Here is a 13704-nt window from a genome sequence, read left to right on the forward strand (position 1 = left end):
CTCCTTTTTTATTTCTTTCATTTTTCAGTCTTTCTCACAAAACAGTAAAAGCAAAGTACATCATTTTCAATTAACTACATGAGGCCTGCTTACCGAAAATGGTGTGTTTTCTGCAGGTTGGCCTGGACTGTTTTGTGGAAGGCTGATCAAGCTGCCAGGAGGTTAGGCATGTACCTGCAGTTCTAGAGAAGTCTTGTTAAGAAAGGAAAATGGCCTAGAATCTCCCCATCGTACCCTCCCCTGGTCCAGTTTTCTAAGACGAGGGTTCCCATTCTCACAAGAATCACCAGGGGTGCAGGTCAACATATAAATTCTGGGCCCAGCATAGAAGAGCTGAAGCTGAATATTCCAAGTGGGCTTCAGGTATCTGTATCTTAACAAGGTCCTTAGGCAAGTGGACCCTTCTCACCCTCCGCTGCATTCAGTGCCCAGGATTCTGCCCAGACCACTTCAGTCAGGCTGTCTGCGGACAGTGGCCGAGCATCAGTGTTTATCAAAGCTTCTGGATGGTTCTAACATGAGGCAAAGTTTGGGAGCCACTGTAGGAAGTGACTGTGTGAGGTGCTGCCCTGGGGTCTCTGAGGATGGAGGTGGGCAATGGGCTCAGTCCGGGAGCTGAGGGGCTGAGCGGGCAGAACCAGGTAGGAGCCTGAGCCCTGGGTGCCCAGCCCGGGAAGCATCAGGGCACAGACCCCCCTCCTGTCTTTCCTGTAAACACAGTGGTGTCCGCGGGGAGTCCACAGCCAGAAGCACCTTGTAAAAGAGACTCTTATGTGAACAAGTGCAATTTGGAAGTACCCAAGGCTGTTCTTGATGTTCTTTGGCTTTCTCCAGATGATAGATATTCTCCTTGCTTTCTGATTGTTTTCCTTCCCTTTTTTCACCCTTAGCTTCTGCTGTTATAAAAAATGCTGTAGCCCCATAGAGCAGTGAGTTTGCAATAGTCCCTGTACCATGGCCAAGGGCAAGTGGACATGCAGTGCCATCTTGGATATCCAAGGTGGCTGATGCGTGTGTGTGTGTGTGTGTGTGTGTGTGTGTGTGTGTGTGTGCGCGCGCGCGCAGTCACTTTCCCTGGGGTGTGGGTGCTGGACAAGGCAGTCGGGATTCAGAAGGTCATGCACCAAAATGAGGAGTCCTCAGGCCCTGGGGTCTAAAGGTCTTCCCACCCCACAGCTCTCATCAAGGACCTTCTAGGGAATGGGAGATTTCCTACCACTAGATGGCGCCAACAGCAAGGGCTTGGCTCAGGGGAACCAGAGCCGCTCCCTCCACTGCCCCACGGTGCCATCACCTGCTTCCCTCATCCAAGAGGGGGGCCTTCTCTGCAGCTCCCCTTGAGGAGCTGGGTGCCCTGGGGCTCCCGGCATGTACTTGGAAAGGAGGCTTCCTTCTGGGGAGCTTTAACTTGGAATGGAGACAGCAGGATGGATAGTAACCACGTGGAGGTGGTTACTATCCAGATTCCAGCCCAGCCCAGCTCAGCTCAAAGTGTCCAGACCCCCAAGTCCTGTGCTGGGCCGTGTGGGTGCGAGGCGGGGCGCACAAGCAAGGGAGCGCAAGGACAAAGTCGTGCTTTCGAGCGTCTGCCCTTTGCCAGGCCTGCATACACAGTGCTTCTGCATACACAATGCCTCCACCCTCCCAATAGTTCCCGAGGGGGCATTATTGTGGCCATTTCACAGATGGGGATGTTGAGGCTCAGAAAGTTTGTCCAAGGACACACAGAGAGAAACCACTTCTGACTGTCTCGGGTCCCATGCTGTTTTCTTGACACTCAAACTTAGAGCAGAGAAAAAAGCTTCCAAGATGGTAGATCCTGAAAAATCAAGGGACACCAAAGCCCCTTAGAGTCAACAATCCCCCATCCATCCATTCCACCAGGCGACACTTACACAGCCCTGCTGTGGGCCGTGAGCCGTGTTTCAGGCCCACAGAGAGTAGTAAGGCACAGACCCTGCCCTTTTCAAGTTCACATTCTAGTGGGGGAGGCAGCACCCCCTAATACAACCTGGGAAAGGCATGGAAGGCTTCCTGGAGGAGAGGGCTTTTTTGTTTCCTCTGCCAAGAGTAGGTCTTGAGGGTCTAGAGACCATCAGAGATGGTCTGGGGGACTCCTAAAGCTCCAGGCCTCCACTGTCACAGACTGACAAGGAAAAGTCTCTCTGCATACAGTCAGAAAGATGACGGTGTGTGTGTGTGTGTGTGTGTGAGTGTGTGGTTTCATTGATATGGGGGTTTGGGGTTTTGTGTGTCACATTGTGTGTTTCGAGGAAAAGCAAACAAGGGAAGGTAACCTAAATGCTTTCCAGATGAGCACAGACCAGCCCTGCCAGCCTCCAGAGCAATCTGCTCCCCACCAGCAAACCTGCCTGAAACCAAGCCTAGAGGTGACAAAAGCCTCAAATCAAGGTTTGCATTTTTGACTTTCAAAGGCCCTTAATGTGTCAAATCAATATTTATTGCACTTGCTATGTGCCGAGCACAGAACCAAGAGCCCAACTAATCCAACACTTCAACCTGGACCATCTCTCCTGGCCTCTGGTTCTCACAGCCAAGCATTCAAGGATGCACATCACTCACCTCGGCAGAGAGCTTCCTGCCCTGGTAGTCAGAGAGCTCCCGGGGCTGCCCTGGTAGTCAGAGAGCTCCCGGGGCTGCCCTGGTGCCCGGCGCTCACACACAGCCTCACGTTGTGATCAATCACCTCTAATGTCTGTCTCTCCTATAAGCTGTCGTGCCACAAGCACAGGACGTTTTTAACTTCATCTTCAAATGCCTAAAACTTAAGAGAGACGGTGAGCTAGCTCAGCAAATGTTTGTGGAGTGACTGAAAGAGCCCAGAGGGAGCAGAGGTAAAGGTCCCAGAAATGAGAGCTTGGAGAGTCATTTGTGCCTAGGCCCAGACATGGGCCATGTCATCCTGGATGTGTCCCTCTGCCTTTTGGGTCTCGGTTTCCTCCTCAGGAAAAGAAGGAATCTGTCGGAATATCTTATCATCTATTGTTCAAAGAATGAAGTGCAGATCTGTAAGTCCACAGAACAGGCTCTGGTTCAGGACGGAGGAGCTGGCCCGAGGGGCACCCCGCACAAGCCCTGGCTCCACCTCCGCTAACCTCAGAATTCAGGAGCCCCAGACAGCAGGCTCCCCAGCAGGGACCGCCACCAGTGGGTGGGAAAATGCAGCCTCCACTCTCCATCCTCAGGCAATTCCCTTCCTCCCTGGGCCTAGGTTTCCTCCAGTATAAAGAGTGAGGGGCCAGGAGGGCCGTTCAGGGAGGCAGCCGGAGGGGCCGGGCGGGTGACTGGATGCCTGAGATACAGGAAGTTGGGAGCTCCTAATACCGGCCGGCGTCCCAGAGCAGCCTCCCGTTCTATCTGCCTGATCTTCAGCGCAGGGAGGGCTCTTTGAGACTTATGTCTCCTTCTCCGCTGGCCTGTTGTCCTGTCCATCATATTTGCCAGCATAATGAATATATGGGCTGGGGGATGGGAACGGCGTTCTGGGGAGGAGTGCAGGTGGGGGAAGTGGTGGAGTGGTGGTCCGTTACCCTTAGCGCAAAATAAGACCCCTCTCTGCATGGTCTGCAACAGCAACAAGAGCATGACTCCCTTCCCTACGGAGGCAGAGCAAGCCAGCTGCAGGAACTATGAGGCTGGACACCGCTGCCACCCACTGCAGCCCTTTCCTGGGGCTCAGAGGGGAAAGAAGAAGGAGAAGGAGAAGGAGAAGAAGAGGAAGAAGAAGAAGGAGAAGGAGAAGGAGAAGGAGAGGGAGAGGGAGAGGGAGAAGAGGAAGAAGAAGAGGAAGAGGAAGAGGAAGAAGAGGAAGAAGAAGAAGAAGACGAAGAAGAAGAAGAAGGAGAAGGAGAAGGAGAAGGAGAAGAAGAAGAAGAAGGAGAAGAAGAAGAAGAAAATTAATAAAAATAAAAATAGCTGCCTGAAACCCAATGTTAAATATGCATATCACTTCTATGTGGAATCTGAAAAAAAAAGATACAAATGAACTTACTTACAAAACAGAAGTAGACCTACAGACATAGAAAACAAATGTATGGCTACCAAAGGGAAAGGGGGGTAGAGGGATAAATTAGGAGTTTAGGATTAACAGATACACACTACTATGTCTAAAATAGGTAACTAACAAGGACCTACTGTATAGCACAGGGAACTATACTCAATATCTTGTAATAACCTATAAGGGGATATAATCTGAAAAAGAATTTACATATATGTGTGTGTGTCTATGTATGTATGTATAACTGAATCACTGTGCTGTACACCTGAAACCTCAGTGGAGAGGGTAGATCTTTAGGACGCAGAGAAAAGAACAACCGGTTGAAAAGAGCGATGGGGTGTGGGCCGTGCCTCACAGCGTGACTCATCAGAAGGCATTTACTCAAAGCTGTAGCTCCCTCATCACTAATCGAGGCCAACTCACGGACCTCCCAGGTTTCGGGATGATCAGAAGGGAAGGAAACACCCACGGAGCTCAGAGATCTGACACAGAGTCTGCTTCCTGCCCCCCGGCCTACCAGCTGGGGAATTCGGGCAACTGGCTTCAGTCTCTGAACTCCGGCTCCTCCTATGGTTGCACTGAGGAGAAAGGAGACGTCTGGCTATTAAAAGCATGGTAGAGAAACATAATTTCGCGTAAACCTTTTGAACACCATGAAGATGGGAAGGTGACTGCAGACCTTTGGCCTTTGAACCCCTTACCTGGCAGCTCCCTTTATGTCTGCCCTTCCCCTGCAGGCCCTCTCTCCAGCTCCCGCGGCCACGGTCTTCACCCCGGCTCCCCTGGAGGACACCCTTGCACACCCCCAGTTCTGCAAGTGGCCGTGCGAGTGCCCGCCATCCCCGCCCCGCTGCCCGCTGGGGGTCAGCCTCGTCACAGACGGCTGCGAATGCTGTAAGATGTGTGCTCAGCAGCTCGGGGACAACTGCACGGAGGCTGCTGTCTGTGACCCCCACCGGGGCCTCTACTGTGACTACAGCGGGGACAGCCCGAGGTACGCGGTAGGAGTATGTGCACGTAAGTGACACCCCTCACGCACCATCCGGCCAGCCCCCAGCACCCCCAGCTCGGGCCCAGGGCCCCCCACCCGTTGCCCTTCCTCTGGCCTGGCTCCAGTTCTGCAGGAAGTACCCCCCGCCCCCTAGCTCAGGCCATGATTAGAGGCCAGAGGCTGGGCTCTTCCTGAGGAGGGAGGGATGCTGCATTCCTCTGGCATCCAGAACCTGGCTGTCTTCTCTGTTCTCCATCCATGGATGAGTCCAGGGAAGAGGGATCCCCAGTCAAGACCTAAGCCTGGTTCTGTTTTCTTAGTGGTAGAACTCTTTGCTGGATGCCCAAGACCTCCCAGGGGCACCAGGACCCTGCAGAGCTCCAGATAGTTCAGTAATATTGTAAATTAAAGTAACATGGTTTTAAAACATTTAGTAGCCTTGAAAGAATAAAAACCAGCAGCCTGAAACCATCCCTTCCTACCACCCACCCATGTTCCTCTGGTTACTACAGTCACTCTTAACTTTCAGCCCTTTCTTCTGGTAGTTGCAAATATTCAATACATGTCTTCTGTTATATATTGATTGGCTTGAAATATCGATTGTGGATAATCTGTGAATGATCCTATATGATAGCTAATGTCTGAGTTCCTTAATACCACCTGACATCTCCCCCATCTTCCAATATCATCGTCATATTTTTGGTTATAAACCACTATTTACAATATTAGGATTATGTAAATGTTTTTCACTGTGACATGAGATAGTGTACTTGTTTGAATTTCCTTTATTATGAAGTCTTTTGTTTTTCCTGGGGTTTCTATTTGCCTTTGCTTTTTCTTTACTCTTTGTCCTTATAATAGCCCCATGCCGCGGGAGAGGCTGTTTGTTGTTTGTTTGCTCTTCACAGGGTTCTACCATTTCCTTTGTTGTTCTCAGAGACCTCCTTTCTGGGACTTTCTGGTCTCCTGCTTCTATCTGGACTGTTATTCACTTAGCTTGAATCATCTAAGCATTTATTCAAGATACCTGATCCAGCATGATGAAAAGAGGTCACTAGGCATCATGATGCAGCAGCCTAACTTCTGAAAAGTTACACAAAGCCTCATAAACCCAAGAACTCCCTTCTTCCCTTAATGCTGAATCAAGCTTTCCCCATAACTGTGATTCTAATACACCCCACTGCATATTCACACACAGCAGACTCTCTCATCCTCAGTTAACCCATTATATTTCCTGAAGTGGGTTGTTGATGAGGGTTATGCACAAAATTCCAAGTCAAAACAATCATGGTTAACTTATGAGTGCTTTCTGCTCTTTTGACCTCAGTTCATGCCTCAACTTTCATACCAAGTCATCTGTCTTTAGCGTTCCAAGTAACTACCATTGATTCTGCCATCTTTCCATTTTTTCCCCCTTTTACTGAGACTCATTATTAGCCCCACAAAATTCTGTTCAGTGAGAACTTGCAGATTCCATCTGCATAGAATCATCTGACGTGTTGGTTAAAAATGTTATTCCTGAGCCCCACCCCAGACTTACTCATTCCAATTCTCTGGAAGTGGAGATAGGAATCTACAACTTTAACAAGCTCCTTTGGCGATTCTCATACTCAGGTTTGAGAGTGACTGCTAATGTATATAGTCACTCATATACTCTCTCCCTGTACCCAGGTAAGGAAACCAGGCTGAGCTTTCCTGCAGTAGAATCCCCTCCACGTCTATGAGACTGTCTCATCATTTCTTTCCCCTTTTACAGCTGTTCTTTAAGGTCATTAAAAGGACATTCATTGTGACTATACGATTCTCTAAAGTTGCAATGACATCTCACCACGTGCCAGGCACCACAACTTTATAAACATTCTCTCATGGACCCATAGACTGTACAGACCCTGGAACTGCCTATCCTGCCTGCCTTTACCACCAGGGGCTTGGAAACCCACCTTCCCAATCCACCCCCAGCCCTCTCTCTTTATATGTCAGCTCCTGCCTTCACTTGGCTCCCTCTCATCATGAGTCTCTATTTCCATTCCTCGTATTTGAAAAGAAGACTGTGGTTTTCAGGAGACTGTAATGAGTACTACACTTGCCAAGGGTTCTCTGGTCATATAGGTCTACAGACATTGGAACGAATAAGGTTCAATAAGTGAAACAGAACTTTTCAGAGGTTTTAAACATTCACATCCATTGTCAAATTCCAAAAAGAGAGCTGTCATAAGAATACTTTTCTTTTTGAACTTATTTGCACAGTGAACACGTTTTTCCAGGCAGAATTTTACCCAATCACCCACCTACCCCACCACACACACTCACTCAGATACACACGCAGCATGCATACATGTGCACACACACACACACACACTAAATTCACCAGTGTTCTACTGAACATCTTCCCGGAAATGCTGCCATAGTGTCTGAATTCATGAGACCCTAATGCGAGAAAGAAGAGAGTCCAGGGTGTGAGGCGCTAGAGAGGAAGAGGCTTCGGGGCCAGAGGGGAAAGAGAAAGAAGAGTTCCTCCACACACACAATCTGTCAGCAAATGGCCAACAACAAATGGACGATCCCCAGGACAGGCTAAATCTGTCCTTCGAGATGTGCGTGTAATTAAGCCAGGACAAGGAAATAAAAACAAGCAGCTGCAACACTGGCACAAATAACTCAAAGAGACGATCACAGGGATTACGGAAAACTAGTGAATGCAAGTTTTGGCCACTGAGGCCAGGCAGAAAAGTGAGTTTGGTCTGATCCAGTCTGCTCAGTTTTCAAGTGAATCCAGAAAGAAATCCAGATTTGTGTACGATTTGTAAATGTTGGCAACACATTCAAAACTCTTTTTAAAAACACTCCACGGGCCAAACTAAATACATCTGTGGGCCGAGAGTGACCTCTGAATTAAACTGTTTGGCTATTTTGGTGGACAAAACATGACTCTGCATTCAACGCAGCTGGGTCAGGATTGAGGGCAGTGTGGTTTGCTGGAAGGATCATGAAATTTACAGGCAGACAGACTTGGGTTTTGCCTCCTGGCTCTGCCACTTATTGGCTACGTGACCTTGGGCACGTCACTTAAGGAGCTTGATCGAATCAGCTTCGCGTGGGGGTTGAGGCTGAAGCCTAAAATGTGGTCGGCTGCTCTTGGTGACGTCTCATGTGCTTCAACTTTTCCTTTGTAGAAGTTCCCTTAGCCTTGTCCACGGTCATCCTCAGAGTTTGGGGGCAGGGCTGGTTCCAATCTCAGAGTCGCCCATCTGAAGAGTGAGGGAATAGAAGACCCATGCATGGTGTTTGGAGCTAGACAACCTAAGTTCGAACCCCAGTGCCGCAACTAACTAGTACAATGGTTTTAGGAAAGCTGCTTAACCTTTTTAAGTGTCAGTTTCCTCATCAGGGAAAATGCAATGAATGAATAATGCCTTCCTCTCTGGGTGGTTAGGATGTCGAGTGCCTGATACATGGTAGAAGCCCAATACAGAGTAGGTTTCACCCCACCTGACATCCATCCATCCATCCACTGATTCATTCACACGGTGAACACAGGTTAGTGATAATACAGCAATGGGGTTACAAGGCATGGCCCACTGTCCCTGTTCCCAGGCAGGTGACAGTCCTCCAGGGGTGGGGCAAGGGGAGTAAAGGTCCAGATGGCACAGCAAGGTGACTTGAGTTCCTTGAAGTCCGTCAATAAAATGAAAGCCCACCAGTTCATGCCTGGACTTGCAAGTCTGAATGGTGAAGGAAACTCAGCCAGCTTCCCCATCTAGCCAGGACCTGGTCCTTCAATTAGTCAGAAAGAAATCGAATCAGGAAGGGGTGCCAGAGTCCGCTGATGGGACAATCCACAGCCACCACACATACCATCCATCCCTTGTCCCCATCCCCTAAACCTCCCAGGAGACCGTGAACAACTTCTAGAGGCAAAGGTTCCCAATCCTGGCTGCAAACTGGATTCACCTGGGAGCTACCAAGGGCAAAACAATAAGAATACTGAAACCCAGGTCCACCCTCATATACTGGAGCATGGTGTGGGCATCAAAATTTTAAAGAGCTCCCCTGGTGGTGCCATCGTGCAGCTGGTGTTGAGAACCACTGTGCTAAGGGCTCCCGGCACCCAGCACTGCCCTCTCCACCAAAAGTTCCCACACAGAGGGGCAGAGACGGGCTTCAGCACTCCTGTCTCCCCCTCCACCAATACACACGCGCACACACACACGCACACACACACACTTCCTGGAGCAAAAGAGCGCCGCTAGGGGTGACTCAGAACGCAAAGATGAGTGATTCACCCAGTGCTTCCTCTGCTTTGTTTTGTTTTCCTATTTCCCCTCCTTTACCGGTGTCTGATGGAAGGAAATGGATGGTGGAGTCAGAGCCCACAGGCTTTGGGAGCAGCTCCATCAGTCACCTGTTGGGTGACCTCGAGCACTAACCCCACACCCCCAGTTCCCGTCTCTGCCAAAGGAAGGAAACAAAGCTCTCCTAGGGCAGTCACTGCGAGGACTGCATGAGATACCAGATGGGGCCTGGCTCCAGATCAGAGGGGCAGTAAGTGCTGGTGCCTTTCCTTTCTGTACCTTCTCCGGCACAATCACCTCCCAAGGAAACCAGCAGTCACTCCAATATTCCCACAGGCTGCCCTCACTGCTCTGCTGAGCCGAGCTCTGTGACCTTAGGTGCATGATTCAACACCGCTGAGACTCAGGTTTGCTGTAGGTGAAAATGCAGGTGATGATGTGGTATCGTTTCCTTATGGGATGAAGTCAGCAATGCAAGGAAGCCTAACACAAAGCAGGTCAGGCAACCAAGAACCCTCACTCCTGTTAGATACAGGGATGATGATGATGATGATGATGATGATGATGATGATGATTCACCTTCAGGTGGATCCAGGAGATAAGCTGGAACTCTCGGCAGACCAGCCCTCCTCGGGTGAATGCCCTTGCCGCCCTGGGCTCTCTGCTTGCACTTCCAGACACTGCCCTCAGGGGGGGACCTGACATCAAGGGTGAGAATGCTGGTGGGGGCCCAGCAGCCCCAGATCTCTCCTGGAACTCCAGGCTTGCAGAACCAGCTCCACACGGCCACTCTGATGTCAACCGGGCATCTCGTGTCTAGTGAAGAACTTGAGTCCACCCACCCCAACCTTGCTCCTCTGAGGACAGGGCACCCCTCTCCTTCCAGGCTCAGGACACAGAACTAGGAGTCCTTCTTGATGCTTCTCCTCTCATCCTCGCATCCTATCTGTCAGCGAGTCCTTCCAAATATACCCAGAAGCTGAGCCCTTCTCCTCCTGGCTGTCCCTCCCTGGTCCAAGCACCACCACCTCTTACCTGGATTCCTAGTGTGGCCTCCTGACACCCCCCCGTACCCCATCAGTCTGTTCTCAACTCAGCACCACGAATGTTTTTGTGAAACATAATTCATATCATTGATTCAACAGTTACTCATTGAGCACCTACTGTGTGCCGGCCTCAGTTCTAAGCTCTAAGAGCTTTGTATTTTCCGCTGAGCTTCCAGGGAAGCCCCCTCTCACCTCATCTCCTGCCTCCTGACTTTCTCTCACCCTTCCCTGCCCTCTCGCACATCCCAGGCTGCTCCCACCTCGGGCCTTCCCGCCTACAGCCCCTCCCTGCCTGGAAGGCTCCTCCCCCAAGACCTGGGCAGCTCACCTCCTCACCTCCTTCCCATCTTTGCTGAAGCATCCTCACCTCCGTGAGGCTTTGCTTGCCCACCTTGTTTAAATCTGCAAACCATGCCCTCCCCAATCCCATCAACTGCTTTACTGCCCCCATCAGCATTCTAGATGGTCCGTTGTCTTTCCTCTGTCCCCCACTACAATGTAACCTCTTCGAGGGCGTGGTGGTTTTTTGTCTCCTTGCTTCACTACTAAATCCCCAACACCTAGACGACTCTATAAATTTGCATGAATGAACTGAGTCTTTGTTTCAAAGTGTTCGAATTGCCTTTACGTCTCGTCTGCTGGGCTCAGAACTGTGACCCTGGAGGCAGAAAATTGTCAGGACCAGGTTTTGTGCCACCTGATGCGATAGGACAAGGGGCTAGCCACACGGCTCCCTGTCCCGGCCTCTCACCCCGCTCCAGACTGGCACTGCGGGTTTCTCCGCGGGTTAAATGAACTGGCGCTCCCAGGGGGCTTCACACTGCTCTGCCTTCGCCCCTCCCCTACGACGGGAACATGGGGGGGCGTGGTCCAGTGGGGGCGGGGCTGCCCTGCGGGGGGCCGCCGGAGCCCACCTGCCTGACCCTCGGCGCCTGTGTCCACAGAGGTGGTCGGCGTGGGCTGCGTGCTGGACGGCGTGCGCTACAACAATGGCCAGTCCTTCCAGCCCAACTGCAAGTACAACTGCACGTGCGTGGGCGGCACGGTGGGCTGCACGCCGCTCTGCCTCCGCGCGCGCCCCCCGCGCGTCTGGTGCCGCCACGCCCGGCGGGTGAGCGTGCCCGGGCGCTGCTGCGAGCAGTGGGTGTGCGACGACGACGCCAGGAGGCCACGCAAGACGGCGCCGCGCCACACGGGCGCCTTCGGTGGGTGCTGCGCACGGGGGGCGGGGCGCAGGGCGCGGGGCACGGGGCGCAGGGCGCGGGGAGGGCGCGGGGAGGGCGCGGGGAGGGCGGGCCCTGGGGTCGGACCCTCCCGGAGCTCTGACCGCCCACCTGTGATTGACAGGAGCCCCCGGCCCCCAGTCCCCAGTCCACCACTCAGGAGCGGTGTGACCTTGGGAAAGTCACATCTCCTCCGGGACCCTATTTCTCCGCTGGTAAAATGGAAATACGACCACCTGTCCACCTGTCTTATGGGATCCTCCATGCGTAAAAGGAGGAAGTGCTTCGTAAAGAAGGAAGCAGACACGTGCGGTTCCTTATGAGGCTTGAGCAGCAGGTGGAAGGGCAGAGAGGGAGTGGATGGCTTCCCGCTCACTCTGGGGGATGGGTGGACAGGTGAGACTTCAGCCAGGTAAGCCAGGCCAGAGGAAGCTCCGGAAACAGAGGACAGGGACAGACCTGTTCGTTTCACCCACAGCTTACATGAGCCTAGCCAATGCCAGACACTCAGCTGGTACCAAATCGATGTTCGTCATATGGGTGGATGAATGGATGGAGGGATGCATGGATGGATATATGGGCTGAGGAGACCTGAATTGGGGCAGTGGGAGCAGAGGTGTCAAGGAAGGGACAGATGCAAGAGGAATTGGACAAGTAAGACTGAAGGGCTCGGCGTCAATACAACGGGTGGGGGGAAGGAGAGAGAGGAGTACAGAGACTCCCGGGGCTCGTCATCACTTAGGACACAACGCAGGGAGCACTTCTGGGGAGGAGAGCCCCCTCGCTGGAGACAGGTTGAGGCTGAGGCTGGGTGCCCTGCCCATGAGATCATCCAGAGGAGCATCTTGCGGGGAAGCACTGGAGGAGGGAGATGGGGCAGAGAGGGACCTCTGGAAGTCTCTGGCCTAGAGCTGCTGATGGCCTAGGGGTAATGTGTGGGGCGGCCTGGGGCAGAGGTGGGGGGGGCTGATGTTTGAGGGAGGACAGAAGAGGAGACCAAGGGGGAGACAGAGAAGGAGAGCCAAGCATGTAATGGGAAAACCAGGAGGGTCTGATGACATGGAAGACAGCAGATGAGGGCACTTCTAGAAGGAAAGTGTCCACCAGGCAAGTGGACATGAGGGAGTGAAGAAAGGGCAATGGAGTTTGGGCGTTCTGAGGATACTGGTTGTTTTTTTTAAAGTTGTAAGTGCGTGAGACTGCTCAGAGAGATTGCGTAGAGCAGGGTTTCTCGACCTCGGTTCTGACAGCATTTTGGACGGGACCATTCTTTATAGAGGGGACCGTCCTGTGCTTTGTAGGAGGAGGCTTACATCTGGCCCCCACCTACTAGATGCCAGTAGCGCCTTCCAGCCAAGTAGTGACAACCAAAAATACCTCCAGACATTGCTAGTTGTGACCTGGGGGGCAAAATTGCCTCGATGGAGGACCACTGATGTGGCCCTGCGACACCACCATGTAAGGTGTGAGAGAGAATGAAGCTGAGGAAGACGAATCCAAGAGGCAGGACGGATACAGGAGAAAGAGGGTTTCAGAAGCCAAGTGGGGGAGGATTTCAGAGAAGAACAAACTGGACAGGAGAGGGGAGGGGAGGGGAGGCGAGGGGAGAGGGGAGTGTAAAGGCCAGAATAGAGACCTGTCCCCAGGCTGCCCGCCCCCAGGGGTCTGACTGGACCAGGAAGGAGGGTGGTACTGCCACCCCTACAGTTCAGGGATGCACAGCCTCTCTGGATGGGGCTTGGGGTGCCCCACGTGGGGCTGAGCAGCCCCCTGAAGCAGCAATCCCCTGCCCATGGAGGAGGTGTCCGGGGAAATTCTGTCCCCAGGAGGCCTCCCAGGGCAGAGCACAGGAGGGTCACGGGGTGAGGGTGCAGGGCAGCGGCTGTCTGCCCATCGTGTCATTGTGTGTGGCCTAGCGACCCTGTTCTGACTGAGCACAAGCAGAGCCCCTGCCGAGTGGCTGACCCAGAAACCAAAGCCCTTTCATCCTTCTAAGCAAATCCCTCCCCACTGCCCTCTCCATCCCTGCTTGCAGCCCCAGCTCATCCCAGCCCGGACTCTCCTCTCTTCTGTCCTCTTTCTTTCTTCTGTCTTGTCCGTCCTCTTCTCGTACTCATTTATTCCTGCATTCATT

General features: G+C 52.3%; 1 protein-coding gene across 3 annotated transcripts in view; it reads left to right on the forward strand.

The window, feature by feature from the left end:
• CCN4 (cellular communication network factor 4) overlaps window positions 1-13704 on the forward strand; it is a 39045-nt gene that overhangs the window by 12003 nt on the left and 13338 nt on the right. For 2 of the 3 annotated variants that reach the window (XM_082433851.1, XM_082433850.1), the window contains exon 2: window positions 4756-5035. In XM_082433851.1, the coding sequence (XP_082289977.1) occupies window positions 4756-5035 (280 nt within the window). Of the gene's footprint in view, window positions 1-4755; window positions 5036-11291; window positions 11553-13704 lie in introns of all 3 variants that reach the window. The other variant, XM_082433849.1, reaches the window with a different exon arrangement.

This window comes from Balaenoptera physalus (assembly GCF_965194825.1).
Source record: "Balaenoptera physalus genome assembly, chromosome: 17".
NCBI lineage: Eukaryota > Metazoa > Chordata > Mammalia > Artiodactyla > Balaenopteridae > Balaenoptera > Balaenoptera physalus.